At 39.3% G+C, this 24,727-nt stretch overlaps 2 protein-coding genes across 2 annotated transcripts; both read left to right on the forward strand.

Moving 5' to 3' along the window:
• Positions 1–3,361: 3,361 nt before the first annotated feature.
• Positions 3,362–9,095, forward strand: LOC144636881 (uncharacterized). Its single transcript, XM_078496084.1, has 5 exons — positions 3,362–3,421; positions 4,092–5,206; positions 5,912–6,422; positions 7,090–7,286; positions 8,324–9,095. The coding sequence occupies exons 1-5, from the start codon at positions 3,362–3,364 to the stop codon at positions 9,093–9,095; spliced, it is 2,655 nt and encodes an 884-aa protein (XP_078352210.1).
• A 4,013-nt stretch (positions 9,096–13,108) lies between these two features.
• Positions 13,109–24,454, forward strand: LOC144635939 (ceramide phosphoethanolamine synthase-like). Its single transcript, XM_078495065.1, has 4 exons — positions 13,109–14,444; positions 15,991–16,113; positions 22,867–22,947; positions 23,824–24,454. Exons 1-4 carry the CDS (start codon positions 13,680–13,682, stop codon positions 23,848–23,850), a joined length of 996 nt encoding a protein of 331 aa, XP_078351191.1. The 5' UTR covers positions 13,109–13,679; the 3' UTR covers positions 23,851–24,454.
• The last annotated feature ends 273 nt before the right edge of the window (positions 24,455–24,727 follow it).

Here is a 24,727-nt window from a genome sequence, read left to right on the forward strand (position 1 = left end):
CATAAATTCGGATAGGGGTGTGCCGCCAAGGTTCTTAAACCCTGACCCTATGTAAGGAAAAGAAAGGAAAGTGATACCCTAAGACCCAAAACCGAAAAATGACACCCTATTCAGGGGGGAGAAGCGTTCCGTGACGACGGCAAGACATCTATAAAATCGCTTTCTAATACCGAACAGAATTCAGAGATCCGTTTAGCCGGGCGTATAGCAAAGAAAGGTACCCATCTAAGGATCACACCGGGAACACAGCCAAAAGGAGAAAATGATACCTATTTTAGGACCGAGAACCTCAAAAACAATACCCTACGGGCGGCACATACCTATATAGGCCACATATGGGAGTTCCCCCTCCCCCCCCCCCCCCGGGCTAGTAACTGACGAACAATCGAACGTTTTACACGGACAACTAAACGTAAGACTGAATGGCGCAGAGTGGACAGTTGACACTAACGCTTATTATCTGCCATCTTTTTGTTCATATTCACATGACATGTACATAAGTTATATGTTTTGTAATTTTTTTTTTTTGAAGCACGCAATTTGATCTTGCAACATTTCCGTGCGAGTCATGTGATAAGTAAATTTTCCTTCCTTCTAATATAATCAACATTTTGAAAAACGAGTTTGTTAAAATCGAACCATGCATAAACGTTTGATGATGATACGTTTCTTTCCCATTACTTTCGTAATAGGTATAACACTATAACTGGTCAAAGCCAACTCTGTACTGCGTGACTGATGTTTGGTATTTATCATAGATGATCTCACATACAAAACACGTCTTTGCGGAAGAATTAAGTGTTGATCAGCAAATCGTTTCAGTTTCAAGAAATTCAGGAAAAATTTACTCTTGCGGGAAAATGAAACACGATCCCACACAAAAAAAAAGACCTGAAACGATCTTAAACGATCCAAAGTAACCTTAACAAAAGGAGCAGTTTTAAATCTATAATTTGTAAACTTTGCGGTTCCATTTTTCTACGCAATATTTTATCGTCACATCCTGCAAACTTTTTCGCGTGACTTCGAGTGTTTATCACGCATTTCCACTTCCGGAAAGAAGCGTGCTAGCAGTTTGCAGGTTTCCTTCGACATTCGGTTGTTAATCCCTTGACAAACTCTGCGGTCATCGTAATTAACCGAAACTTCAGTAAAGAAGATCTGTTGAAGTGTGTTGCTGCATAATCCTACTATACTGAACTTGAGCTATAGGCGATTAGGTTGAAAGAATTTGTGTTTTTTATATGTTTATAGGGCAAAAGTAGGGTCCTCAAAATGAATACAACCCCCCTACTAAGCTAATTCTTCTTAACTTCCGGCTTTTTGCTGAACGATCATGAATGACGATCAGTGTGTTACGCTTATATTTTTCAACTCACTAAAAAAAAACTTTCAACGTACACCAAAAAAATCTGCCGGTTGTTAATGCAAAGGAGAATGAAAAGAGAACAACTTGCTGAAATGCTGATTAAAAGCTCTAAGACATTCAAGAAACAAAGCAAAATAGAAAACCAAATATTTGATGTGTCGTGTAAACGTAAATTGTTGTACATTACCATTTTTAATTACCCATCAATTCTAGCGATACAGTTCAATACAATTAATTGTATTTTGCCGTCTGGTACAATTGTTGCCAATCCGAGCACTCTACATATGAAATACCAGCTTTGCTATATGCAAAGCCCTTTCCTATAAAAGTAGTCAAGCGTGTCGCATCGGATCAGGGCACTTAAATCGTGCTTTCGGACATCAGTCAAATTTCACGTATCGGTTTCCGCAAAGATCATATCTAAGATTAGTGAAAAACTCAAGTGCTCAAAATCCGCGGTAATATCTTTAGCTTTCTGCTTCGTTTAGATCATTCAAAAGTCAAGTGAGTCAAGTGAGTTGTGAACAGTTAAATCCCCAAATCTCTGTTCTGCGTTGACAAGTACCTTATTACCAGATTCAAGATTGTTTTTTCCCAGCAACGTTAAAAGGTATGTTAAAATGTTCCTACCACTCAGTTCAAATTGGTTTCTCAAAAGCATTACTTTGCAGATAGATTAGTATATGGACCGAAGTTTTTTTTAGCAAGAACGAGTTTTGAGTTCAAATGCGTAGAAGAAATTTTAATATGTAAGAACTAAAGAAGTGTAAGTGGCCGAAACAACTAAACTGAACTACAGGAAACAAACGATTTAGAGGAATATAAATCGCAGCAGTTTCTTTAAGTCTTTTTAACTGACAGAGGAAACAGAGAAACTGGCCTGAATCTTTCCGAAACACTACTTCACGAGTGAAACATCTAAAAAACGTACGTCCGTAGGCTAGCCGTGTATGAAACGAAGATTTGTTTTTAAGGCTGTTTTTACGAGCGAGCCTCTTTCCATATCGCAGCTTAAAGTACGTGATCATAACTGGCAGAAAATGTAATCAGTTGGCTTAGTTTTGTCGTATAAACCTTCGCTCTCTTATCTGAACAATAAAAGTAATATAAAGACCATCAACAGTTGAGAAGGATTACAAAAAAACCCGAGCAAGACAACAAAAGAATAAGGCAAAGTTATACCGTGTGAAAAGCAGAAGAAAGAAAATGATACGAGAAGACAAGGTATAATAAATTAAACGTGAAAAGTTCCGCACGAAGAGAACGTGAAAAGTAAAATGATTTTGTCATGGTCAAAGATCGGTGAGAAGGGCTGTTCCGCGGAGTAGTGAAGAATGACATGCCTACGCGATTCTCAGTTGCATTTCGCGTTGTCTTTTGCTGAAATCAATGTGGAAAATTTATGTACATATCATTTATAGGAATTGCCTTTTACAAAAACTGTTTAGTTTTCTTTATATGCTGTTATTTATTAGCTGCTTGCCTGCCAGATGGGATGCATTTTACTCGATAAACCCGGATTTGTTTCCAACCGCTCTTCGCAAAGTGATCTACTGAGACAATGTAGTTTCTTTTAGGCCGTGAAGATCGCATTACTTTGAAATTTTTTATTGGACTTTTTTGGCGTATATTCGTTGCAATAGACAGAGTATTCATTGTCTCAGCAATATCCTCAAAGATAAAACTCAAACCACTAGCTCTTTATTTCGCTGCAATATGGAACGTTTGTAACTATTAGTGACAGGGGCGTAAGGACGTAAGATTCGCACTTTCTCGACACTGCCAGAGCATTATTTTGAACGCGAGAGGGGATATCTACTCTTGAATACCCACATGCAATCGACCTGGTGAAAAACGACCTTACGTAGGGCCACCACCCCGACCCCTCTCCTTTTTAAAAATTTACAACTGCTTGGCTCTGATTGTTCATAAAAACTCTTTATCCAGTCTTATAAGCATTCCTTCTTCCAAGTGAGTTTGGACCATTACGTAATGCGACCGTACAACGTGAAAATGCCTGGAGGCGTTGTACGCCCCCTAGCATATTCACCGGTAATGAACACACTACGTGACGAGTATATCAGGGGTTATTATTGCACGAGACCTTAATTTGAAATTTCCTGACACGCAATTTGTCACATGATTTCCTTAACTTGAAAAAAAAAAAACAACGAGTTATTTGCACCTGGTGTATACGTAGTGATGTTTTTTTTTTATATTCTTCACCTTAAACTGGGCACGGCAATTGTCCTGCGCCTTGTGGACTTCCTTTTCAACAATTTACGTTGTATGAGTAATATATTTAAACCTCAAGTTTCTCCTTTTTTCAACGCTAAATAAAACCCAAACTGACATTTATACAGAGATTCTCAGTGTATCAACAGAAATAATACTAAAATCATGAGAGCATTAACGCAACAAGTGCCCAAAATAAAGCATCTCAAGTTTTAATAAATGCTCAGCATCACTGAAATGCCAAGTAACTTGTTTACTGAATTTACCTATAAATACAATAACAAGGTGTTTGAGAGACGACTAAGTTGACTTTTTAATGGAAAATGACAGTTATAAAGACAATTTATGTTACCAACGCGCAAAATAGGTGTATGGGCGGAAGCCATTTTAGTTAGTCTAAATCAGCAAGGATAAAAGGGATGGTGTATCCCGGCACGACATTCCAGTTTAGTTCTGCGATCATAACTGCATATTTCTGTTTCCACAGATGGGAAATATTACAAAGTCTCGGCAACCAGACCTCGAGGAGGTCGTTGTTGTTCCACTGTCTACTCTACTACCAGAGATCACCCCTCCCGGCACACCTAGTGGTTTCCTACGGAGGGTATGTGATGAAAACATTCATTCAAAATCAGCAGTCCAACAGAACGGGGACATTACCGGACCCAAGAGGAAGACCACTGGTGTCGCATTTTCCGGGGGAGGCATTCGATCAGCTGCCTTTTGCTCTGGTGCACTACGTAAAATGTTACAAGATGACGTCCCTCTGGAATATTTGAGCTGTGTTTCCGGGGGAGGCTACACTGGTGCGGCTTTCATGGACTGGGAATACCGCCAAGGAGCCAACAAAGACAACCACAAGAAGTGGCATAAGAAGTTCTTTGAACGAATGAGAGCAAATGCCGGGTACATGTGCAATTGGCAAAAGCCCATTTTGGGAGTTTGTCAATTACTTCTACTTCTCTGCCTCTTGCTCTTTGTTGTATTCATTTTGCCATGTATTCTATGGTTACCCTACGCACTTCCTGTCGCCGTGGCTGTTGAGTTTCTCTTTGGTGAAATCTTGCGACAGAGCCCCATTTGTCCACCTGGTGTCCAACAGGATGACAGGACGTCTATGCTGATGATGGAACTCTATGATGGCTGCCAGCCCCCCGTCAGACGAGTGATTCTATTTGCTTTTACTTTGTCTGCAGCCCTTGTGTGTTATTTCCTTTCACGATGTACACGATTCGTCAGGTACAAAGGCCCGTTTAGATTACTCTCCATATTCAATGGATTAGTGTTAGTCTTTACTTTATTTCCTTGGGTTGCACACGACATGATGTGGCCTAAAGAAGCCTGGATCAAATTTCTCATCTTGTTCATCTGTCTTGTTCTTCCATTCTTCTTCCCCATCATTCGTAAAAGCGCTGGTACATTTCTCTGCTTCTACGCCTATACCTATATTGTGAGCTGGAAAGTTTTTCATACAGAGTTGTTTCAGACTGTGCCATATAGCGACGAGGTCTTCTATCCTGTATTGATGGGGTGTGCCTTGGCTTTCATCTTGTTTCCATTCATTGGATCCCTTCACCAATCTCTGTTCAACATCTACTACAGGTTGGTGCTTATGAAATGGTTTAAATCATTTAATTAGACGACTAATCTAACAATTAGTAGTTTAGTTACTCAGTAGTAGTTCCGAGAAGAAACGATAGCCTAATCGTTAACGTGATCTTGTGGTCCGGGTTCAAACGTTGACTACTCGTTGTTTTCTGTTCTTGGGGAAACATGTACACTCAATACTTCAGCGCCTCTCTCTAAACACGAGCACAAATTAGTACTGGCCAACGTGACAAAATGCTTGGAGTAACCTGACCTCAGCTTTATAATCTCTAATAGGGAAAGTAACAATACTGCTAGCTAAGGAATCCGGGCTCAGCTCTGTCTGTGTGAACTAGTTTAGCCTGAGTGCGGTTTGACCATTACCTCTTCAGTAAAAGGAAATACGTATTTTCGTACAACGACGTTAATTCACGACGTTATGCTAGTCTAATGCTGGTCTCAGACTGAATGACACTGTTTGAGGAAGTGCAGCTTTGTGAAACTTGGAACGTTTATCAAAGAGAGTAAGGAAGTGACAGCGTTTCTTAGCATGTTTGACAGGAAGAAAAGAATGGGCTACCCTAGCCAAAAATAAAAAAAATGGAATATACAAAATCCGAGTCCTACTCGAGGTTGCCCATACCATAGGGTCTTTACTACCTTCAGCAAGATTATTTGCATGACTTGTTGTTTTGGAAATTTGTTGTTCTTTCTCATCAGGTATCGACTGTCCAACGCATTCTTCATGCATGACGCAAGATTCCGATGTGCAGATGTCTTTCCCTGGTGTGTGGGACCAATTGAAGGCATTTCCAAGTACATCAAAGGCTATGAATTCAGAAGGGTCTGCGAGACAGATGACGAACTAACACTCCAGGATCTTGATGGCCTTTCACCCACATTTATAAGTAACATAACGGTCAACGACTGGCAGACCAGCAGCGAGGCCAAATCAAGTCATCATCTGATGTCCTTCTCATCCGAAGGGGTGAAACTTATTGGCAGTGATGTGGAAAAGGAATCGTCCGATCTCACAGCTCGTTTTCATCCTCACCACATAAAACTGTCTGCAGCAATGGCCATATCTGGAGCAGCAGTCAGCTATGACATGGGAGGCTATCAGAGTCGCCTTGATATGGTTTTGGAACTATTTGCTTTGCTTGGAATTCGCATGGGAGATGAGATGGTGTGTGATCAGTGTCCAGCTGCAAAAACGAGCTGGACGAAGAAGGTATGTGCGATCATCAATATTAATATTAAATAACTAATACATAAGGAGAACGTGCTGCCTTTGCAATGACATTTGCAAATGGTTAGATGTTGTAGTCTTCTCCGAAAAGAAACATAAACAGTAGGCCCCGTCTCACTCTTCTTCAAATGTTATATGGTCAGCAGGGGACGTTAACGAGCCCACACACTTTAATATCGCAAAGAGTAGGGCACGGAGTTCCCGGTGTTGTGGTCTGGCCTTGTTTCACTCATTGCGTCTTTACCCTTGAATTGTCCAAGAAAAATTGCTATGACTTTGACTACGACTATGACTAAGACCATAACCTTTATCATCAGTAAGACAATACTATAATCATCATCTATCATGACTTCGTTCAGTAAAGGAGATAGAGCGACCTTTACAGTGCGACGCGCCGTACCGTGGCCACCCAACAAACTTTTTCACAAGTGTCATCTTGTAATATTTTACGTTTTCACTGCAATTTGTTAGAAAACCACAATGTAAGAAGTACCTATTTGATCGTATTCAACTTTGAAAGGAGGCGTGTTCGTCTAAAAAATAATAATATTACGAGAAGACACTTGTAAAAAAGTTTGATGGGTGGCCACGGTAAGGCGCGTCGCACTGTAAGTCTTCTAACCGTTTTGCATTTTGTTATATATTTTAGTACATCATACCAATCCTGGTTGAAATCGCATGCATTTCTCCGCTTATTTTAATACCATTTGCGTACTGGTTGGGAAACGACAAATGTTGGGTGAACCACTTAGTGCTCCTCCACATGGCGGTTGCTGTGCTGTTAGCCAGTTTAGCTGTGCTTAATACTGGGTCGATCCAACCAGGAAAAATGGAACGTTTTGTCAGGTAAATTTATGAAGCTAGGATATGAAACATGCTCACCTTCACCCAGCTAACCATGCATTTGCCATTTGAACATCATCATTACAAACACCAATCTAGTTAATAATCACCATTACCAAAATAACAAAATAGGCTTCTGCAATTATCACTAGCACGAAGAACATGTCCAGAATTATGTACCATCATAATTTTTTTATTTACATTTAGAAATTTAGTTCTTTGCATAATCTTAATACTAATCTGGAATTTTGAGCAACTGTAACGTAATGGTTAAGGAAAATCATGCAAGTGATTATGACGTCACAACCACCATATAGACAAAGTGTCCAACACAATCACAAGGCCACAACCACTTCCACTGCAACTGCAACTACATTGACCACGACTCTCACATCCATCATAACAAACAGAACCACAATGACCATCACCACAACCATGATACACACAAACCAAAACTGACCATTCTAAGGAGACAGACTATGAAGATGACTTCGCTCCTGTAACTACTAATTGCCGTGACAGTTCATCAAAAGGATACCTAAGATGCGTGCAATTCCACAACTGGTTTTTGCTCCATAAAATTACTCACTTCAAACACTCACCATGACCACCACAAGTAAGGAAGTAAGGAAGTAAGGAACTTATTTTACCATGGTAGCCCATTCAGCAACGAGGCTGGTATCCATAGAGGGCCGAGACAGAAACCAATTGTGGAATTGCAAGCATTGTAGGTATCATCACAAATATTATGGGCATTTTTACCACATGCAATCACTACGACTATGTCAGGCGCACCCAACGATAACAGTGACACTCACTATGACTGTCACGGATCAGGAAGGATAATGCCACCACTCTAAACGTGCAATGACCTTCATCACTCAGGTGATCACTAACAGCAGCCTGCCACAACGGTAAACATTACGACATGCTCTTTGGCACATATACAGCTTTAAAATTAGGCCAATGTTGTTAAACATTGCCCTAATTTTAAATTTTTTGCCCTTTGCCCTTAAACATTTTTGGTTTTATTTTCCTAGATGGTGTGTTACTCGTATCTTCTTCGTTCGCTTCCTTCGTGGATTTCTAAACATCAATAACGTTGGAATGGAACCTCCACCAGTGCTAAGAGTCAGCGATGGAGGGCATTTCGAGAACTTGGCTTTGCTCCCACTGCTTGACAAAAAGCTGAAGAAAATTGTTATATTTGATGGCTCCTGCAACCCTGGTGATGATAACTATGCCGATGCGTTACTCAACGCCATCAAGATGGCGAGGGAAAAACTCCACTGCTCGTTTGTAGGAAGGGACGGCAGGGACATAAATGAAGATATCAGAGCAAACTTTGTGAAAACGAAGTCACAACACAGACCAAGGAGCTACAGGTTCCGAGTTATCTACCATGACGAAGACGATAACAAAACCGGCGAAGGAGAAATCCTCTTTGTTGCACCCAGACACCCATCTGAGGGCATGCCACTAAAGCGAGAAGTCAACGAAGAACCCAAACCATGGAAAACGTTTGATGCCGAACTCGGAGACCTCGACCATAAGAATTGGGGAAAAGGCCCTGAGATTACCAAACACGAAGCTGACAGACTAACAGGGTGCTGCTGCCTGTGTTGCCATAGAAACAGCTGCCAGTATATGTCCACATTTTTCGTCGGTGGTTTTCCTCATCACATCACAGCAAATCAGTTTTTCACTCCTGACACCTTCAGTGCATATCATCGTGAAGGGTACGCCGCTTGTGTCGAAGCTGATGTAACGGAGTTTTTAAAGAAACAATCAACCCAGGAGTCGTACTTGTAATATTAAATTTATGTATTTTAAACTAGGGCTTTCGACAAGTTGCTCGGCAACTTTTGGCAACTTTCCATCTTTCGAGCATTTTTTTGCAATTTCTATCCGAGTGTTATTCAAAGACCATTCGAACGTTTCTGAGCATTGTTCGAACTCTTCCGGAGATTAAAGAAATTTGCCGAAGATTTCCGAGGAAGATCAGAGGATGTTTCAACTTTCGGGTCATTCAGCATTAAAAACTCGTCAGCAAACATGACGTCATCGGTATCTTCACGATTGTTCTTTAGTGAAAAATCCTTTGTTATCAACAAATTTTGGCCTTAAAATGTTATTTAGATGTTCTTTGCAGCAAATTTGCATAAAAATGCTTAGCAATCTTACCATCAAAGGGAAATTGGCATATATTTGGAGAACAACGTTTTGGATTTTTTGGAGCATTTTTGGAGCAACTTTTTAGAATCGATTAGAAGTTTTGAGCAACGACATTTTTTAGGAAATCTCGAGCGACTTGTGAAAAGCTCTACTTAAAACGCTACAGGATAATTCAATTAAAAAGGATAGGTAGGATCGATGTGGGTAAGCGAGTGAAAGGCAATTGATTGGTGGGAAAAAATTGAAATTGAATTGACAAAAAAATTTCTTTGAAATTGAAAGCATTTCATAAGATGATATATAGGGACACGAATCACTCGCTAAATGAGTAAAAGTATACTTTTTGGAACTGTTATACACCCTTTTAATAAGTCGAGACACCATTTTGATTATTTAACTTTCCGCCAATGACGTTGTTAATGAAATATTCATCTGCGCCTCGACGTATTAAAATGAAGTATCTACCATTGTAATAAGCCGAGGTGTCATTTTGAATATTTTATTTATGACGTCATTCGCGGAAAAATAAAACTTCAAAATGGCCGCTCGACTTTTTAAAAGGGTGTATAGGGTAAGGCAATAACCAATCACCCATACGCCTTTTCATACCCTTTTATTGGGACACCAATAACGCGGCCAAGAAATGAAGAGATCTTACCATCAACACTGTTAGTTCTTTATTTCAAACTTTTTTGGCCCTTTTGGGGCAAAACAGATCTTACCATCAACACTTTAAGTTTTTTATTTCGATCTCTTTTTGGGACACCAATTAACTGGTTGTGGCCAAAAACATACAAGAAAAACAGATCGTACTAGCAGATATAATTTCAAAACTATGTTCATATCAGTTGGTTTCGTGGCATTATGATATGTATTTGAGAATCATGGTGATTAATTTTAACATGCTTTATGCTAAAGCGATAATCTATATCCACATGCAGCTCTCCATGAAGGCTATTAAACGTCAATAATGTATAGAATATATTGACAGAAAAGCTTTTATCGTGGTCGTGGAATTTTAATGTTGCCTGTGTACAATGGCAATGCAGTGCTGACACTGATAGAGCGATTTTCACTTGAGTGTCGAAAGTTAATTGCGTTTGCATTGGTTTTGCATTACTACGCTTATTGATTGGCTTAAAAATCTCGCGCTACTTTCACAGCCAATCAGAACTAAAACCAAAACCAATCGTGACTCGCTCGCGCACGTTTTCCCGCGCTTCTTGCCAGTTACACATATTAGCTTCGAGTTTTGATTGGTTCTCTGGATTGTCTGTGTCCTTTGTGATTGGCCAGAGTAATTACTTTGGTTTTGGTTTTACTACACTCATTTGAAAACTGCTCTATCACAGGCGTATATTAAGTATAACTATTTTATTATTCAATTCTGACGAAGGCGGAGACTGGCTGCCGAAAGTTCAATAAGTTTAGTAAGATTTAATACTGAGTTTTTCCATAAAATGTGCCACTGCAATTTTTCGTTATAGGGGCCTAGGAGATCGTTTCCCATACTAATACTTTACAACCGCGTTTTGTTATGTCACAGAAGTATATTTGCAGCTTATAAAATACCCTTTGTTTTGAGTTAGTTCAATAGAAGATTATTTAAAGACTTACCGCTGTTCATATTTATAAGTTTATTAGCCCAGATTGCGTATTGGAAGACTGGTTTAGTATTTATGAACTCATTATAAGTCATTCTTTTCCATATGTCAGATTTACTGAAATTATTTATTTTGTTCATTTTATTTTTTCGAAAAATCACTTTAGTATTTACTTGTAAACTCGTGCACTATAAGTTATTCATGAGTTTTCCTATTTATACTGAGTCTGTTTTATCTTTTGTAAGATTATTTAATGTATTTATTAGTCCACAGGACGCTAAGTTATAGCCTATTTATAGGTTTATTCAGTGTACAAGTTACTTCGTGTTTTGATGCTGAGCATTTATTACAATAAAATTCGAGATGCTTTTAGCTGTTTTAGCTGTTGTTTTAGTTCTGGCATTTCAGTTAACGTTATGCGTTAATGTTCTCATGATGTCCGTATTTCTGATGATTTTAGTATTATTTCTGCCGGTACACTGAGAATCTCTCTATAATTGTCAGTTTGGGTTTTATTTAGCGTTAAAAAAAGAAAGAAATTCGAGGTTTTAATATACCACTAGCATTTAAGAAGGCTGATCCCTAGTGGAAAACAGAAAAAAAAAAAAAAAAAAGCGGGGGGCGGAGCCAGCCGAGCGCGGTTGTCTTTCCACGTAAGTTCCGAACGTACCCCCCCCCCCCCCTCTCCCAACCCGAAAGAAGTAACCCTCTGAAATTGCGAAAGTAGCGATATGATAAGAGACCTTCAGAAAGTGACTTCAAAAACTGAAAGAACTTATAACTTGGGTTTCCTTGAATGTGGCTTCTCAGACGGAAATTAAATTCGTTGAAAGTTTAAAATTAGGCCAATACTGCCGGGGGGAGGGTAGGGCGCTAGGTGGAGGGGGGGGGGGGGTTGGGCTCCTAGGTCTCTCAAACCCTAAGACTGTTTAAGACAGGAGCTAGGCGATGCCGTAATGCTTTACCAGTTATTTAGCACTGCTTCTGGCTCAGTGTTTACCAAGAAGAGAATACATAACCTGTTCATAGCCGCCGTATAGTTTCTAGCGCGCGTATGGGAGAAACGCGAAAAGCGCGAGAGGAGAGTGCCAGTGGAATGACAGGTGCAATGCAGCATGCAGATCCAATATGCTGATGAATGCCACAAATGACGAGAAAAGAGGGCGACGACACATATGATGAAAACGTGTGAAATGTGATGGCAGATCACGGCCGTCAGCTGCCAATAGCTGCCGCATCTCAAACCGTGAAAAGCCCCAACGACAGACACACAGAAGCACACGGGACACCATAGAGAAGACACAAACACAAGATGCCAGGCGAATGCAATGCCGTGGCAGGCCGTGCAGCCCATGCCAAAAATAGCAGCACAATCTATAAAAGCTAAGCGCGAGAGGGCCACGCGAGGAAAAAAATTGCCTCGATTTTTCCTCGCGCGGCGCTAAAAACTACACAGGCGCCTGCTACGCAGGCTAACCTGTTCAAGACGAAAGATTCCGAAAATTAATTCGATTACACAATGGGACCCCTCTCGCACTGTCGCGGTTCCACGTTCACCTCAAGATTTGTATGCCAATTTCCCACTATCGAGTGTTCCTCAAACAAGACCAAACTCTTCTGTTTGAATAACACGTCAGAACGTCTTACGTTGCACAGCCTATCACGACCTCACTCCACAAGGTCAGTTTATGAAAATTAAACACAGCTGAACTCCAATCTTAAAGCTCGTTATAAAAAAAGTTAAAATTAAAAAAATGGCCCGATCAAACATTTTCTTCTGGGGTGAATAATAATTCAGAAAAGGCCATTTTTAGAACCAAACGTCACGAGTTTCTGCATGACTTATCAAGCTTTCAGTTTCGATACCTGAACGTGACCTTTTCCTGAGAGGGTTTTCCCTGCAGTGACCGAGCGAAAGAAAAGTGGCGTGATGTCGACTGATTTTTTCACATTCGATGAATTATGCGCTTTTTCTTTGCGAGCGATGCGTTAACGCCTATAAATAGAAAAATCTACAATATTAAAGCACTTTTAATCCCCCATTTTGTATTAGTTCATCTGTTAGCTTGTTTGTATCTTGTTAATCTGTTTATCTTTCTCGGCTCATGTTTTATTCACTTTCACGAAGCGAGGAGTCCTTTGGACCGGAAGTCCATATATGGAATGTGGCATGATTTGAGGTATTGTTCGGAGTAGTCATTGCGCAGAGTTTATAATCTTTTGTAACGATTGTCTTTACAAAGAACCATTCTATTCTCGCTGCGCTGAAGAAGTCTTTTTTAACATTTCAAACAAGAAAGCGGATCAACCAAAAAGAATTCTCGCCTGGAGTCGCCTTGAAAGGTGAAAATCAAAGCACTTTGCTAATTGAGACCTCCTAATATGGAAGAAAATTGATCACGTGGTTCTCAAAGCCAAAGAAATTCTGAAAAGAAATGGAGGTTTGATCGTTTTCTTGTAAAAATAACTTGAAAGGCAGCGTTGTTAACGATCATTATGGATTGAGAAAGTTCTGCGTCTTTTCAAAACGGCATTACGGCACCACAAGCCGACTTTGTCGCCAGCCAAGGCAGATTTAAAAGCTGTTCAAGTTGGGTACGACTTTGAACACGACATCATGGCCGGTTGTGAAGAAAGCTGTGGTTTTTACTTTGTTTTCGCGCTGGTAACGTTTTTTGTGTGGATGGACCTTAGCTTTTTCGATGAACTTGCAGAGCATGGTTCATTCTACAATTCGTCCATGGCGGAAAATATGATGTTCCCTGTGAAATCCATAAAACTACGCATGCAGGACCATACGGATCATTACGTAAACCTACCATGGATGCAATTTTTTAACGAGAATACCGGCTTGCACGCCGTTCCTGGCGTTACTCCCAATCTAATAAGTGGAATTCATCTGTTTCTTGCCATCCTGGCTGCGAAATGCTTTATTTCGGGCTCCCTCGGCATCCGAAGGCTGGGAGTTCTCCTCTACGAACTTCGTTGTCAGCTTGACATATTAGACGGTGTTGTATTTCGTGCTCAACAAAATATGAAAGGCAACTTTATGTCAGTTTGGGGTTCAATGGGCTATCTTGTTGACGCTTTCGCCGATATGTGTGGAGGTCTTTTAGTCGGTGGAGCTTGTGCGGTATTTCTAAATCGATATCCACCGTGGAAGCGAATTAGGACAAAGCCTCATGACGAACTAGAATCGGGAAGAAAGGCGGTGTGTTTTCATAACGAAGAAGAAGAGAGATACGTCCACGTTAGCCGGCGTTCAGTAAATATTAAAATGTTACTTGTTATTGTACAGATTATTGCCAGGAGCGGGTTTTGGGATCATTATTTGCACTCGTATGTTGAGTTATTGGAGACACCTAACCCAGATATTCCCAGGGTAAGTTTGAGCTTAGCTGCAAATTGTTTAGCTCATAGTAATATTATAAGCTTAATATTTAAGCTTTATCTGGTAAATAAAAATAGAACGTTTTACAATAGGTCTTTGAAACATAAGATAGATTTTGTTTTAAGTGAAATTTGTTTTTTTATAGATCAGCAAAAAATGTAAACCTTCTGAATACACTTGTAACTATCAGTGCAATTCTTGAAGTTAAACTATTGGCTACGGGTATAAAATTCAGTATGTACACAGTGCAACCCTAAGAACTCACTGGCTTTGAAAATTTGCTTGAAAGTTTGGTCAGTGGTCTTATTTTTTCAAGAAGACGTATTTGTTGTGGTTTAAATTTACACTATCTTTGGTTTAATTTTTTTCAAACCTGTTTGATTTTTGTTTCCTTTTGTTTCAGATTATGATTATGAATATGAGACAATGAAGAATAAGAATTAAACTGGTTTGGAAAATTTTAAACCAAAGATAAATTTAAGCCTTACGTCTCAGGTGTAACTGCATCTGGGATGTGTTTATACCTGTGTAAAGGAGACCTATTATTTGTGAATGACATTTGATATGACTATTGTCTAGAATACATGTAAATGCAGGTTGTGCTAAACAGACCAAATTATTGTCTTTGTTCACTGTCTATTACGTTGAGGTGGCAACAAAACCACCAAGAACATGACAAGAAACTCTCTGCTCTTGTTGATTTTGAACTCTAGTATCTACCTGTAGAACATCTTGAATTTGCCTTGATGCACTAATTTTAGATGTTCACGAACAGATATCTGAGAGGACTGTATAATGTGTCTTGTCATTCAGTGTAGATAAATATAGCCAATGTCTTTATAATTTAGACATAAAAATTATGGCTATGTTCATTTCTTTGTTTTTTTTATTATTTATTTAGGCGCATTTCAGGGATAAAAGAAATGTGTGGTATCATTGCAGTTAGTTTTGTTCGTTATCTTTATAGGGTCATTATCTTCATCAGTTCGTTGTAGATATGCATATGTTGCTCTGTATTGTGTTAATTTAACAGGCTAGCTGTCATACTTTAGGCAGATGCTGTAGCCTAGCAAATAGTAGAGAGGTTTAAACATGACGTTTATTTTTCCCGCGAACGGCAAAAATTCAACTTCTGCCATCTGCCGTTTGGCATTCGTATGCGAAAATGAGTAGTTTTGTGTCTGTCATGAATGTGGGATTTTTCCCCTGTTTTTATGGGCGATTAATTTTAGAATTTGATAAAAATGTAACAAAATAAAAGGCAAGCTCGCATTTGCTGTTTGCCGTATAACATCATGCTAAATCTCTCTAATGCGTCATTTTGGTCCTCAGAGTCCCCTGCCCCTTTTAGCTGGCAAAGCCTGGGGCGTGAGGAACAAGTGGCTCTGGAGACACCAGGCTCTGCCAGCTTAGAGGGACAGGCGATTCTGGGGATAAAAATATAGTTGTTTGTTTTTGAATGTTAGTGTGTCAAATCAAGGCTCTAGCATAGTTGGGTCATTGATGTTTGTTTGTGTCTTTTTTTTTTTGGAAACAGGAATTACAGGCTGAAGTGTTGAGTTACCGCAGCACATGGGCCGTAATGTGGCTTTGGAAAGTTTCCAGTGCTGATGCGTTTCTGCAGTTCACGATCCTCGCAGTCCTGTTTGACAAGTTATGGGTAAGTAGCATGCTCCAGTTATCACATGCAGCTTGAAATTTAGCTTGCCCTTCAGACGAGCTGGTTGGTTGCTCAGGGCAGTTACGTGTTTGCCTAAGTTACCGTAAAGACTCATGTATAAGCTGCACTCGTAGATAAGCCGCAACCCCAACTTTGAAGCTTGATTTTGAGAAAATAAAAACTTAAAAAGGGCGCTGAGGTAAAAAAGAAGCTGTTTGTTGGTGATAAGCTTGGCCATTGAAAGCTAATGCCGTGTATTTGCTGAGAGCTGAATACATTAATCAACTCTTAAAATACCTTTTACAAGCTTCTCTTCAATTGAAATCCCAATATTTTGCAATAAAGATGCTCTTTTGACGAGATATTATCTTTATTGCTAAAGCCCATTGTGGAAAACGATGAAATTTGAATCAAAATAGTACGAGCACAACACATTGAGAACGTCCTGAACGATACAAAACAATTGGCTTTCCTTACTTTTAAGGGACTCGCGCTATATAGGGAAAACAACTGTCTAAATGCACGCGCAAAATGGCGTAAACAAAATTAGTACTACGCTAGTGCTACAGTTATCAATTTTTTAAAAAAGTGCTGCCCTTACTAACAAATAAAAGCTAACCGCAAGCAAACCGGAGTGGAACTAACCGCAAGCAAACTGAAGAACAAACGTGATGCGTTTTTTCAATAAATTTGTAATTTTGCGCGTACATCGCTTTTACAGTTTGTTTACGCCATTTTGCGCGTGCATTTAGACAGTTGTTTTCCCTATATAGCGCGAGTCCCTTAAAAGTAAGGAAAGCCAACAATTGCTTAGTAACCACACAGTCATCTAAAGAGAGAAGCCTGGGTCGAGTCACGTTTGATCTGTGATCGCTAAACAACATGGAAAAGTTCACTGAAAGTTCGATTTCTTGCTGTTTGTGCATAAAAACTTGTTACTAAATGGAAGTTTAACACTCAAATAGACAGCTTTGTGGAGGAATGGAGATTCCTTGTCAGCTTGAGTTTAGCTGCTCAAGCGAGGTGCAAATAAATCGTTTGAAAGAACTGCTGAGGAACAATTTGAGACTAAGGCATTTTCCAAAAGCAATGATCGACAACAGCAGGTTTCAAGAGGCAGTCGCCATAATTCCGTTCTGCTAATTTTCGGATCAGTAACACAATTGCCTTCAAACTTTGCCTACGAGTCTATCTTAATTCAAAAGCAAATTAAATCACCTTAGTTTTTGCAAATATCGTAAAATAATTTTTTTATGAATTTTTTTCGATTGGACCGCGACTGGCCTATTTTTAGCAATGGCGACAAGTGAAAAATAGGAAAATTGTCGAGTTCACCGCTTCAAAATTATTAGATATTAGGAATTGTTTTACTTTTCCTGGATTAAATTGAACCTTTATTTATGCAAAGCACACAATTTCGGTTCGTTTAAAAGAAACTTACAATACGAAATAATTTTTTGTTTGCAGCCTACTTCGCCATAAACGCCAACAGCTCAAAAATGCACATTTTCAACTGGCCATTGCGCAAAAGTCCAACTACTTCCGCGTAATATTTGTATCCATACCAACTAAAAAGAAGTCAAAGAGCATAGAAATGTAAAAATATGTTGTGGTTTAAGCGAATTTTTAGCGCAGCCAGGCAGCAACTTTGCTGTTGTTGCGAGCATGTTTATTTACATTGACACAAGAAAGTCGCTCACGCGAAACGAATTTAGCATGAATAACACAATATTTCGCAAACGTCCTAGCTTAACAAAACTTTGAAATAACAGCTGACACAACAAAACATCATTTAAGACCCGAAAACCTCAACAGCTAGTCAAAAATATATATACTGTCGCCTACCTGCAAGACAACCGCACAAGGTCAAGTCCGCCATGCAATTAGATTTCGCATTCCTTTCTAGTTTTCGTCGAGCATAGTATTCGCAGAAAGTTTCGAATTAAAACCATTGCCCATAAAACACTTTGCACAAACCATATGATTCCGATAATATGAACAAATGAAGGAAAGTAGCGGGCAGCACAACCGAAGAAATTAACGTACCGAACACAAAACATCGGCTTGAACGCGAACGTTGATTGAAAGTTGTGTCACGCAATCTAATCTAACCACGTTATGTGTCAACTGAAGAAATCAATAATTGACTGTACAAAATTTTAAATATTGTTTCACACTGTCCGGAGCCTGATGTTGTGCTGTCTTCGTGTGTACCATTTTGGTGAGTTTAATTGAAGCCAACCGTGCATTATTTGCCTAGGTTGTTTTGATTTTCTGATTTCGACCACTTCCGGTATATCTTCCTTTCTTGATGTTTCCATCAGTAAAATTTTTCGTTCGCTTTTCAAATACAAAAAACTCACTTTAGTAAAATGATATATAGTTTCTGTTAAGTTGTAAAAAAATTTTAATCATTTTGGTGAGTTTATATTGAAGCTAAGCGTGAATGATTTACGTAGAGTTTCTACGTTGGTTGTTTTGATTTTCTGTTTTCGACCACTTCCGGTATGTGTGTGTGCACGTGTGTGTGTTGGGGGGGAAGGGGGGGGGGGGATTAGGTCGCTCGCGCATGAAGGGAAACTTCACTGTAGCTTGTAGTTGTTTAAGCTCCATTTACATCAGAAATGGTTAAAAATGTTTATTTGATATGTGCTGTGTTTACGGAGTGGCGCAAATTGTTCCTTAACAAGAAAATACTGAAACTGAGTGTTCTGTATAATGTCTCTTTTTTACGCGACTTCAGGCGTGCGAGTACAGAGGCCAATTAAACAAAATCTCTGTCACGTTTATATGAATGTAATGTGAACTAGGTTTACCAACCTGATCCAATCGGGACAACCACTCCATGGAGTTTCATAATCTCCTTTGCCATCCGAGCATTTATTTATTACAATTTTATGGCTAAGGCTAAGGCTAAGAAAAACAAGGCCAAAAGATGAACTACAAAAGAGTCAAGGACCCCATATTAAAGCAGATCACCTAAGATACTAAGATAAAAATACAAAAAAGAAAGTGAAATTATAATAGTAATAAATAAGTAAACAAGAAAATATTTAAAAATTTTGCTGATCCATTTATAACATCTCTGCTTTTGATCTGACTCGTCCCCAGTCGTCTCTTATGCGAAAATTGCAAGACGCGAAGGATGATGGGAAGGAGGAAAGGCGAGAGACTACCTCTGAAATTTCCTTTGGTACGAAAATTAGGGACCCTAAATGTATCTAGCCAAAAATATATCCGAAAAACGGCCAGTGCACACTTTTCGACTTTTCAACACACTTTTCGACTCACGATCTGCCAGTCGTCTCCTTCGCTTCTTCTCTTCCTTCCCATGATTCCCTCCGTGTTCAGCAGTCGACTCAAGACGGACTCAAAAGACGACTGGGGACGAGTCAGGCTTTTGATGGCTTTCTTACAACCGCGGTGGGTTGGATACTGGAATGGCCTGCGCTGTTTCCAGTATTCCCCAAGTGAATGACGATGCGTAGGACATATAAACATTTTACTTGCCTCTGATGGAGGCAATTCAAAAACACCGGCTCTGGCATAATAAGTTCGTGTTCCGTCAAATTTCCCGCGACAAACACAATACCATACTGACAATACATTACTTTATTTAAAGTGGGAAACATGCTTAGCTTAGAATAGCTAGTTTACAGATGTTCCACTAAAATAAGAGATAAAAGAAAACTAAAATAGAATCTATAAGAATGGCACAAAGTTAGTGGTTAACTACCAGGCCCGTAGGCTGGGGGGGTGTTCGGACGACCCCCTCCCCCCCCCCCCCATTGAAAAGGTCCGGTCTGCGGAATGATACAGCATATTGTCCGCTTAAAAGAATTTTCACTGACGTTATTTGTATTCAGGAGTAAATTTATTTTCAACAAAAATAACATAATAAACTAGTAAACCTTTCACCTGTATTCCCCTCTTTTCCAGTTTTCAGACTAGAACCAAAGGCAGATCGTATCACAACTGCATCTCATATTGATTCCACTGATTTGAATATATATTTCAGCCCGTTTAACAAATTTCAACAAGTTCTGAGAATTCGGAAGGGTAGGCTTAAGCAAAACGCTTAAAATTTATTTCTCTTATGCAAAAGTCTCATTTTTAAAGCCATCGACATCTGCATGCTGTAGCAACTGAATGCGAGCATCGATGGGGAAAGTCGCTTGTCTAACCTTGCTCTTCTATGCATCCACTATGATACCCCTGTGCACCTTGACGCGAACGAAAGTAGGCTGTTGAGCTCACTTACACCCCGTAGACAATAAACTCTGATGCGTAACGGTGGTAATGGCTTGGCCAGCATATATATAGGCTAGTACTCTAGGGCATACAAATTTTTCAGCATCGTATTTTTTCAGTTCAGGCTGGAGCTTTTTTCAAGTTTAAATGAAAGGCAATATTTACTGGCAACGGATCACATATCTCTACCCTTTCGCGATGAGATCAAGGCTCATCGCGCAAGTGAAAACTGGCTCCGGACCAATGCAAACACGTACAATGTTATGTGGCGTTAAAGAAAAGCTCGTTTATATAGGAATAAGTGAAAGTGCAATCCTCTGTTGTGAAATCTTTGACTTTATGTGCTTCCAAAATACAAGAAAAATCGCCATAAAGTAAAAAAAAATCCCCATGGAAGCGTACCCACTGTTGGATCCTAGAAAACGGCGGCCCTTGCGGTCCAGTTAACCAGATATATAGTCCAGTCCCTGAACTCTCCCTTCCGCGCGCTCTTTAGTCTACAGCTCTTTAAAGCTGGCTTTGTATCGACGCTGATGGCATTTTGTGTGCACTGCTAAAGTGAATAAAGAGAAAAAATACTAAGCAAATGTTCAGTCCAACTGTTTGGTCCGCTTTAAGAGAAAACGAACCTACCCGGGCAAAAACCAGGCTACGTGCCTGACTACGGAATCATTACAATCTCCAAGGCGAACGAGCTCGGTTATTCCCCTTGAATTACCACAACTACCTTTGTACTTCGAAGTGTATGACAGAAAGCACAACTCCTCCATTTTGTTGGAAAATGTGAAAACTTCACGAGAACAAGACAAAGTATGATTGACATGTGCTGGATGGCGGCGGGTTTTTATAGGCCTCTTTTTGTTTTTGCTTTTTTCATTCCTGATCATCCGCATATCTTTTTCATTTACATATTTGTTTACAACTAAACAGAAACTATATATCATTTTACTAAGGTGAGTTTTTTGTATTTAAAAAGTGAACGAAAAATTTTACAGATGAAAACATCAAGATAGGAAGATATACCGGAAGTGGTCGAAATCAGAAAATCAAAACAACCTAGGTAAATAATGCACGCTTGGCGTCAATTAAAATCACCAAAATGGTACACACAAAGACAGCACAACATCAGGCCCCGGACAGTGTAAAACAATATTTAAAATTTTTACAGTCAATTATTGATTTTTCAGTTGGCACATAACGTGGTTAGATTAGATTCGTGACACAACTTTCAATCAACGTTCGCGTTCAAGCCGATGTTTTGTGTTCGGTACGTTAATTTCTTCGGTTGTGCTGCCCGCTTCTTTCCTTCATTTGTTCATATTATCGGAATATATGTTTGTGCAAAGTGTTTTATGGGCAATGGTTTTAATTCGAAACTTTCTGCGAATACTATGCTCGACGAAAATAGAAAGGAATGCGAAATCTAATTGCATGGCGGACTTGACCTTGTGCGGTTGTCTTGCAGGTAGGCGACAGTATATATATTTTTGACTAGCTGTTGAGGTTTTCGGGTCTTAAATGATGTTTTGTTGTGTCAGCTGTTATTTCAAAGTTTTGTTAAGCTAGGACGTTTGCGAAATATTGTGTTATTCATGCTAAATTCGTTTCGCGTGAGCGACTTTCTTGTGTCAATGTAAATAAACATGCTCGCAACAACAGCAAAGTTGCTGCCTGGCTGCGCTAAAAATTCGCTTAAACCACAACATATTTTTACATTTCTATGCTCTTTGACTTCTTTTTAGTTGGTATGGATACAAATATTACGCGGAAGTAGTTGGACTTTTGCGCAATGGCCAGTTGAAAATGTGCATTTTTGAGCTGTTGGCGTTTATGGCGAAGTAGGCTGCAAACAAAAAATATTTCGTATTGTAAGTTTCTTTTAAACGAACCGAAATTGTGTGCTTTGTATAAATAAAGGTCCAATTTAATCCAGGAAAAGTAAAACAATTCCTAATATCTTATAATTTTGAAGCGGTGAACTCGACAATTTTCCTATTTTTCACTTGTCGCCATTGCTAAAAATAGGCCAGTCGCGGTCCAATCGAAAAAAAATTCATAAAAAAATTATTTTTCGATATTTGCAAAAACTAAGGTGATTTCATTTACTTTTGAATTAAGATAGACTCGTGGGCAAAGTTTGAAGGCAATTGTGTTACTGATCCGAAAATTAGCAGAACGGAATTATGGCGACTGCCTCTCAATATGTAAAATGTCTATTAACTTAAGGTTTTTAGTGCTTTTTCTGACCCCAGGCTAGGCACCCACGATTTTGAGCCCATTATTTTGAGCCCAAAAAGGTGCTGCTTATACACGAGTTTTTACGGTAACTTTCCATAATTAAGTCAGCAGACGGTTTTTCTGGGCCCTTGCTCATTGGACAAGTGAGCATGGAGGAAATCCTGCTGACTTGTCTAAACACTTACATGTAGCACGAGCTAGCTCGTCACTGAAGATCAAAACTTAGAAGAGAGCTCTGCTGATATTTATTTCAATCAATTTCAGGTTTGGGTGCAGATGTTGAACTACTTTGGTCCTCTTGAGCTGGCATTTGTCATTGTGTTTTCTCAACTGCATTTAATGGAGGTATGGGAACTGTGAGAAATAGCCACGCTTCGATTCATAAATTAATCTGACATGTAATGCATGGTTGTTAGTCCTTGTTCATAATACAATGCATTTTCAGAAGTCTCAAAATTTTCATTATTTAAGACCAGACCCAGGCAGGGATCCAGGGAAAATAGTGACCGTTTTCTGTTAACACAGGCACCAAAGATGTGAGCCTGTTGGGGGTCTGGGGGTAAAAATCCGCAGGAAAATTTTTAGATATAGACTTCCAAAACTGTCATTTCCGGGTATTTTGAGACATTAGGACAAGAGGTTGACTGATTTCCGTGACCTAGATCCGCGCCTGAGACCAGTTAAGACCAGTTAAAAAAATTATACAATGCAGTTCTATTGTCCAAGTGGAATCCCAATTTCTTGAGCCTTCTGATAACTCCAACCAACAGTCATTTTCCTTGGATTTGCTTAACTCAGTCAAACAACGTTGAAATTTTATCTCTGATTTCTTGTCTCCCAGTTTTTTTTTTAACCAATTGTCATTTCCCTCGGAGGTTAGATAAATTATGATTTTCTTGCAGTAGTATTGTTTTCATCCGTGTACTCTGATGTACAGCTTCTTTTTAACTGCATACTTTTGAATAGTCCACTCTGGAACAATCAAAAATGACTTCAGCATTTTGAAACGTCTCGTGTCCACACACCAGCGTGTCCTTTTCCTGTTCACATTTTTCAAGACTCCAATTTAATTTTGAAAGCATTTCAAAAGTTCATTAATTTTTGAAAAGCATTTTTGATAGTATGGTGAAAATGCATCTTGGTGGCTGTAGCATGTAACTGTGTTTAGAATGTGTGATCATGTTTCTCCTGACTCGAAACATTAATTTTTTCTTTCTCCAGGTAAGGGCATACTTGCTTGGAACATAGAATCGTCGTCAACTAAACTGCAGGCTTCGTGATCCTTATTGGACTTTTTACGCTAATATTACATAAAATCTCTTAATTTAAGTATTAAAATACACTGTATGAAATGTGTTACAGTTTGGGCAACCATGTTGGTGGGTCTAGGTAAACATGCAATCAGTTCCATGAAATACATGTCTTTCCTGGCAATTTACACTGTCAGCTGTAAAGATGGCTGCCAAGACCGTCACATCATTGTTTTTCACTTCTTGTATGGCTTTTTTTGCTTACAATTTTCAATCTTTTGGGTTTGGTGGTATGCCCCTGTACATGTAACTACCATGATGTGAATAATAGGGACCTTCAGATCAAAGTGTGAGTACGACATTGAGTATGAGTACCAGTACGACTTTTCAAACCCAGTTCTTGTGCTTTGTGTTACAGTCAGCTCTCTGTTATTGGACACCTTAAAAGATGGACCATCTACAAGACAAACACCTGGTGTTGGTCCCGTCAATGCCATTCTTCAGTCATGTTACTGTAACTTCTCAAACTCATTAATAATTCATGACGTTATAAGCCAACCAGAGCGCCCCATTCGGGTCAGGTGGATGAGTTGGAAACTCAATGAAACACCATTGAATCACTAGTTTTCATCACGTTTTGTAAAATTTTCTTAATCTGATATTCTATATTACTCAAACACAGCTTACAGAATCATATTTTTAATAAACAATGACCAGGAAAAACATCCAATGACAAGCCTAAGTCATTGAAATTAAAGTTTACAGTACATTCTAGCGCCAAAACAGAGGCATAGTATCCATATCCACATTGAGAACTAAGCGGGTAGCGGCTGAACTTAACGGCTTAACGGCTTAGCGGCTTAACGTAAGCGGCG

This window comes from Oculina patagonica, chromosome 13, assembly GCF_052425735.1.
Source record: "Oculina patagonica isolate OP01 chromosome 13, crgOcupat, whole genome shotgun sequence".
Lineage (NCBI taxonomy): Eukaryota > Metazoa > Cnidaria > Anthozoa > Scleractinia > Oculinidae > Oculina > Oculina patagonica.

Bases quoted from the DNA above. Each gene is read 5' to 3' on its own strand.
- LOC144636881 (XM_078496084.1), top strand. From the start codon at position 3,362: ATGCGACCGTACAACGTGAAAATGCCTGGAGGCGTTGTACGCCCCCTA. The intron at 3,422-4,091 runs GTAATGAACACA...CTGTTTCCACAG, and splicing joins GCCCCCTAGCATATTCACCG to ATGGGAAATATTACAAAGTC. The intron at 7,287-8,323 runs GTAAATTTATGA...TTATTTTCCTAG, and splicing joins AAAATGGAACGTTTTGTCAG to ATGGTGTGTTACTCGTATCT.
- LOC144635939 (XM_078495065.1), top strand. From the start codon at position 13,680: ATGGCCGGTTGTGAAGAAAGCTGTGGTTTTTACTTTGTTTTCGCGCTG. The intron at 16,114-22,866 runs GTAAGTAGCATG...AATCAATTTCAG, and splicing joins TCCTGTTTGACAAGTTATGG to GTTTGGGTGCAGATGTTGAA. The intron at 22,948-23,823 runs GTATGGGAACTG...TTCTTTCTCCAG, and splicing joins CTCAACTGCATTTAATGGAG to GTAAGGGCATACTTGCTTGG.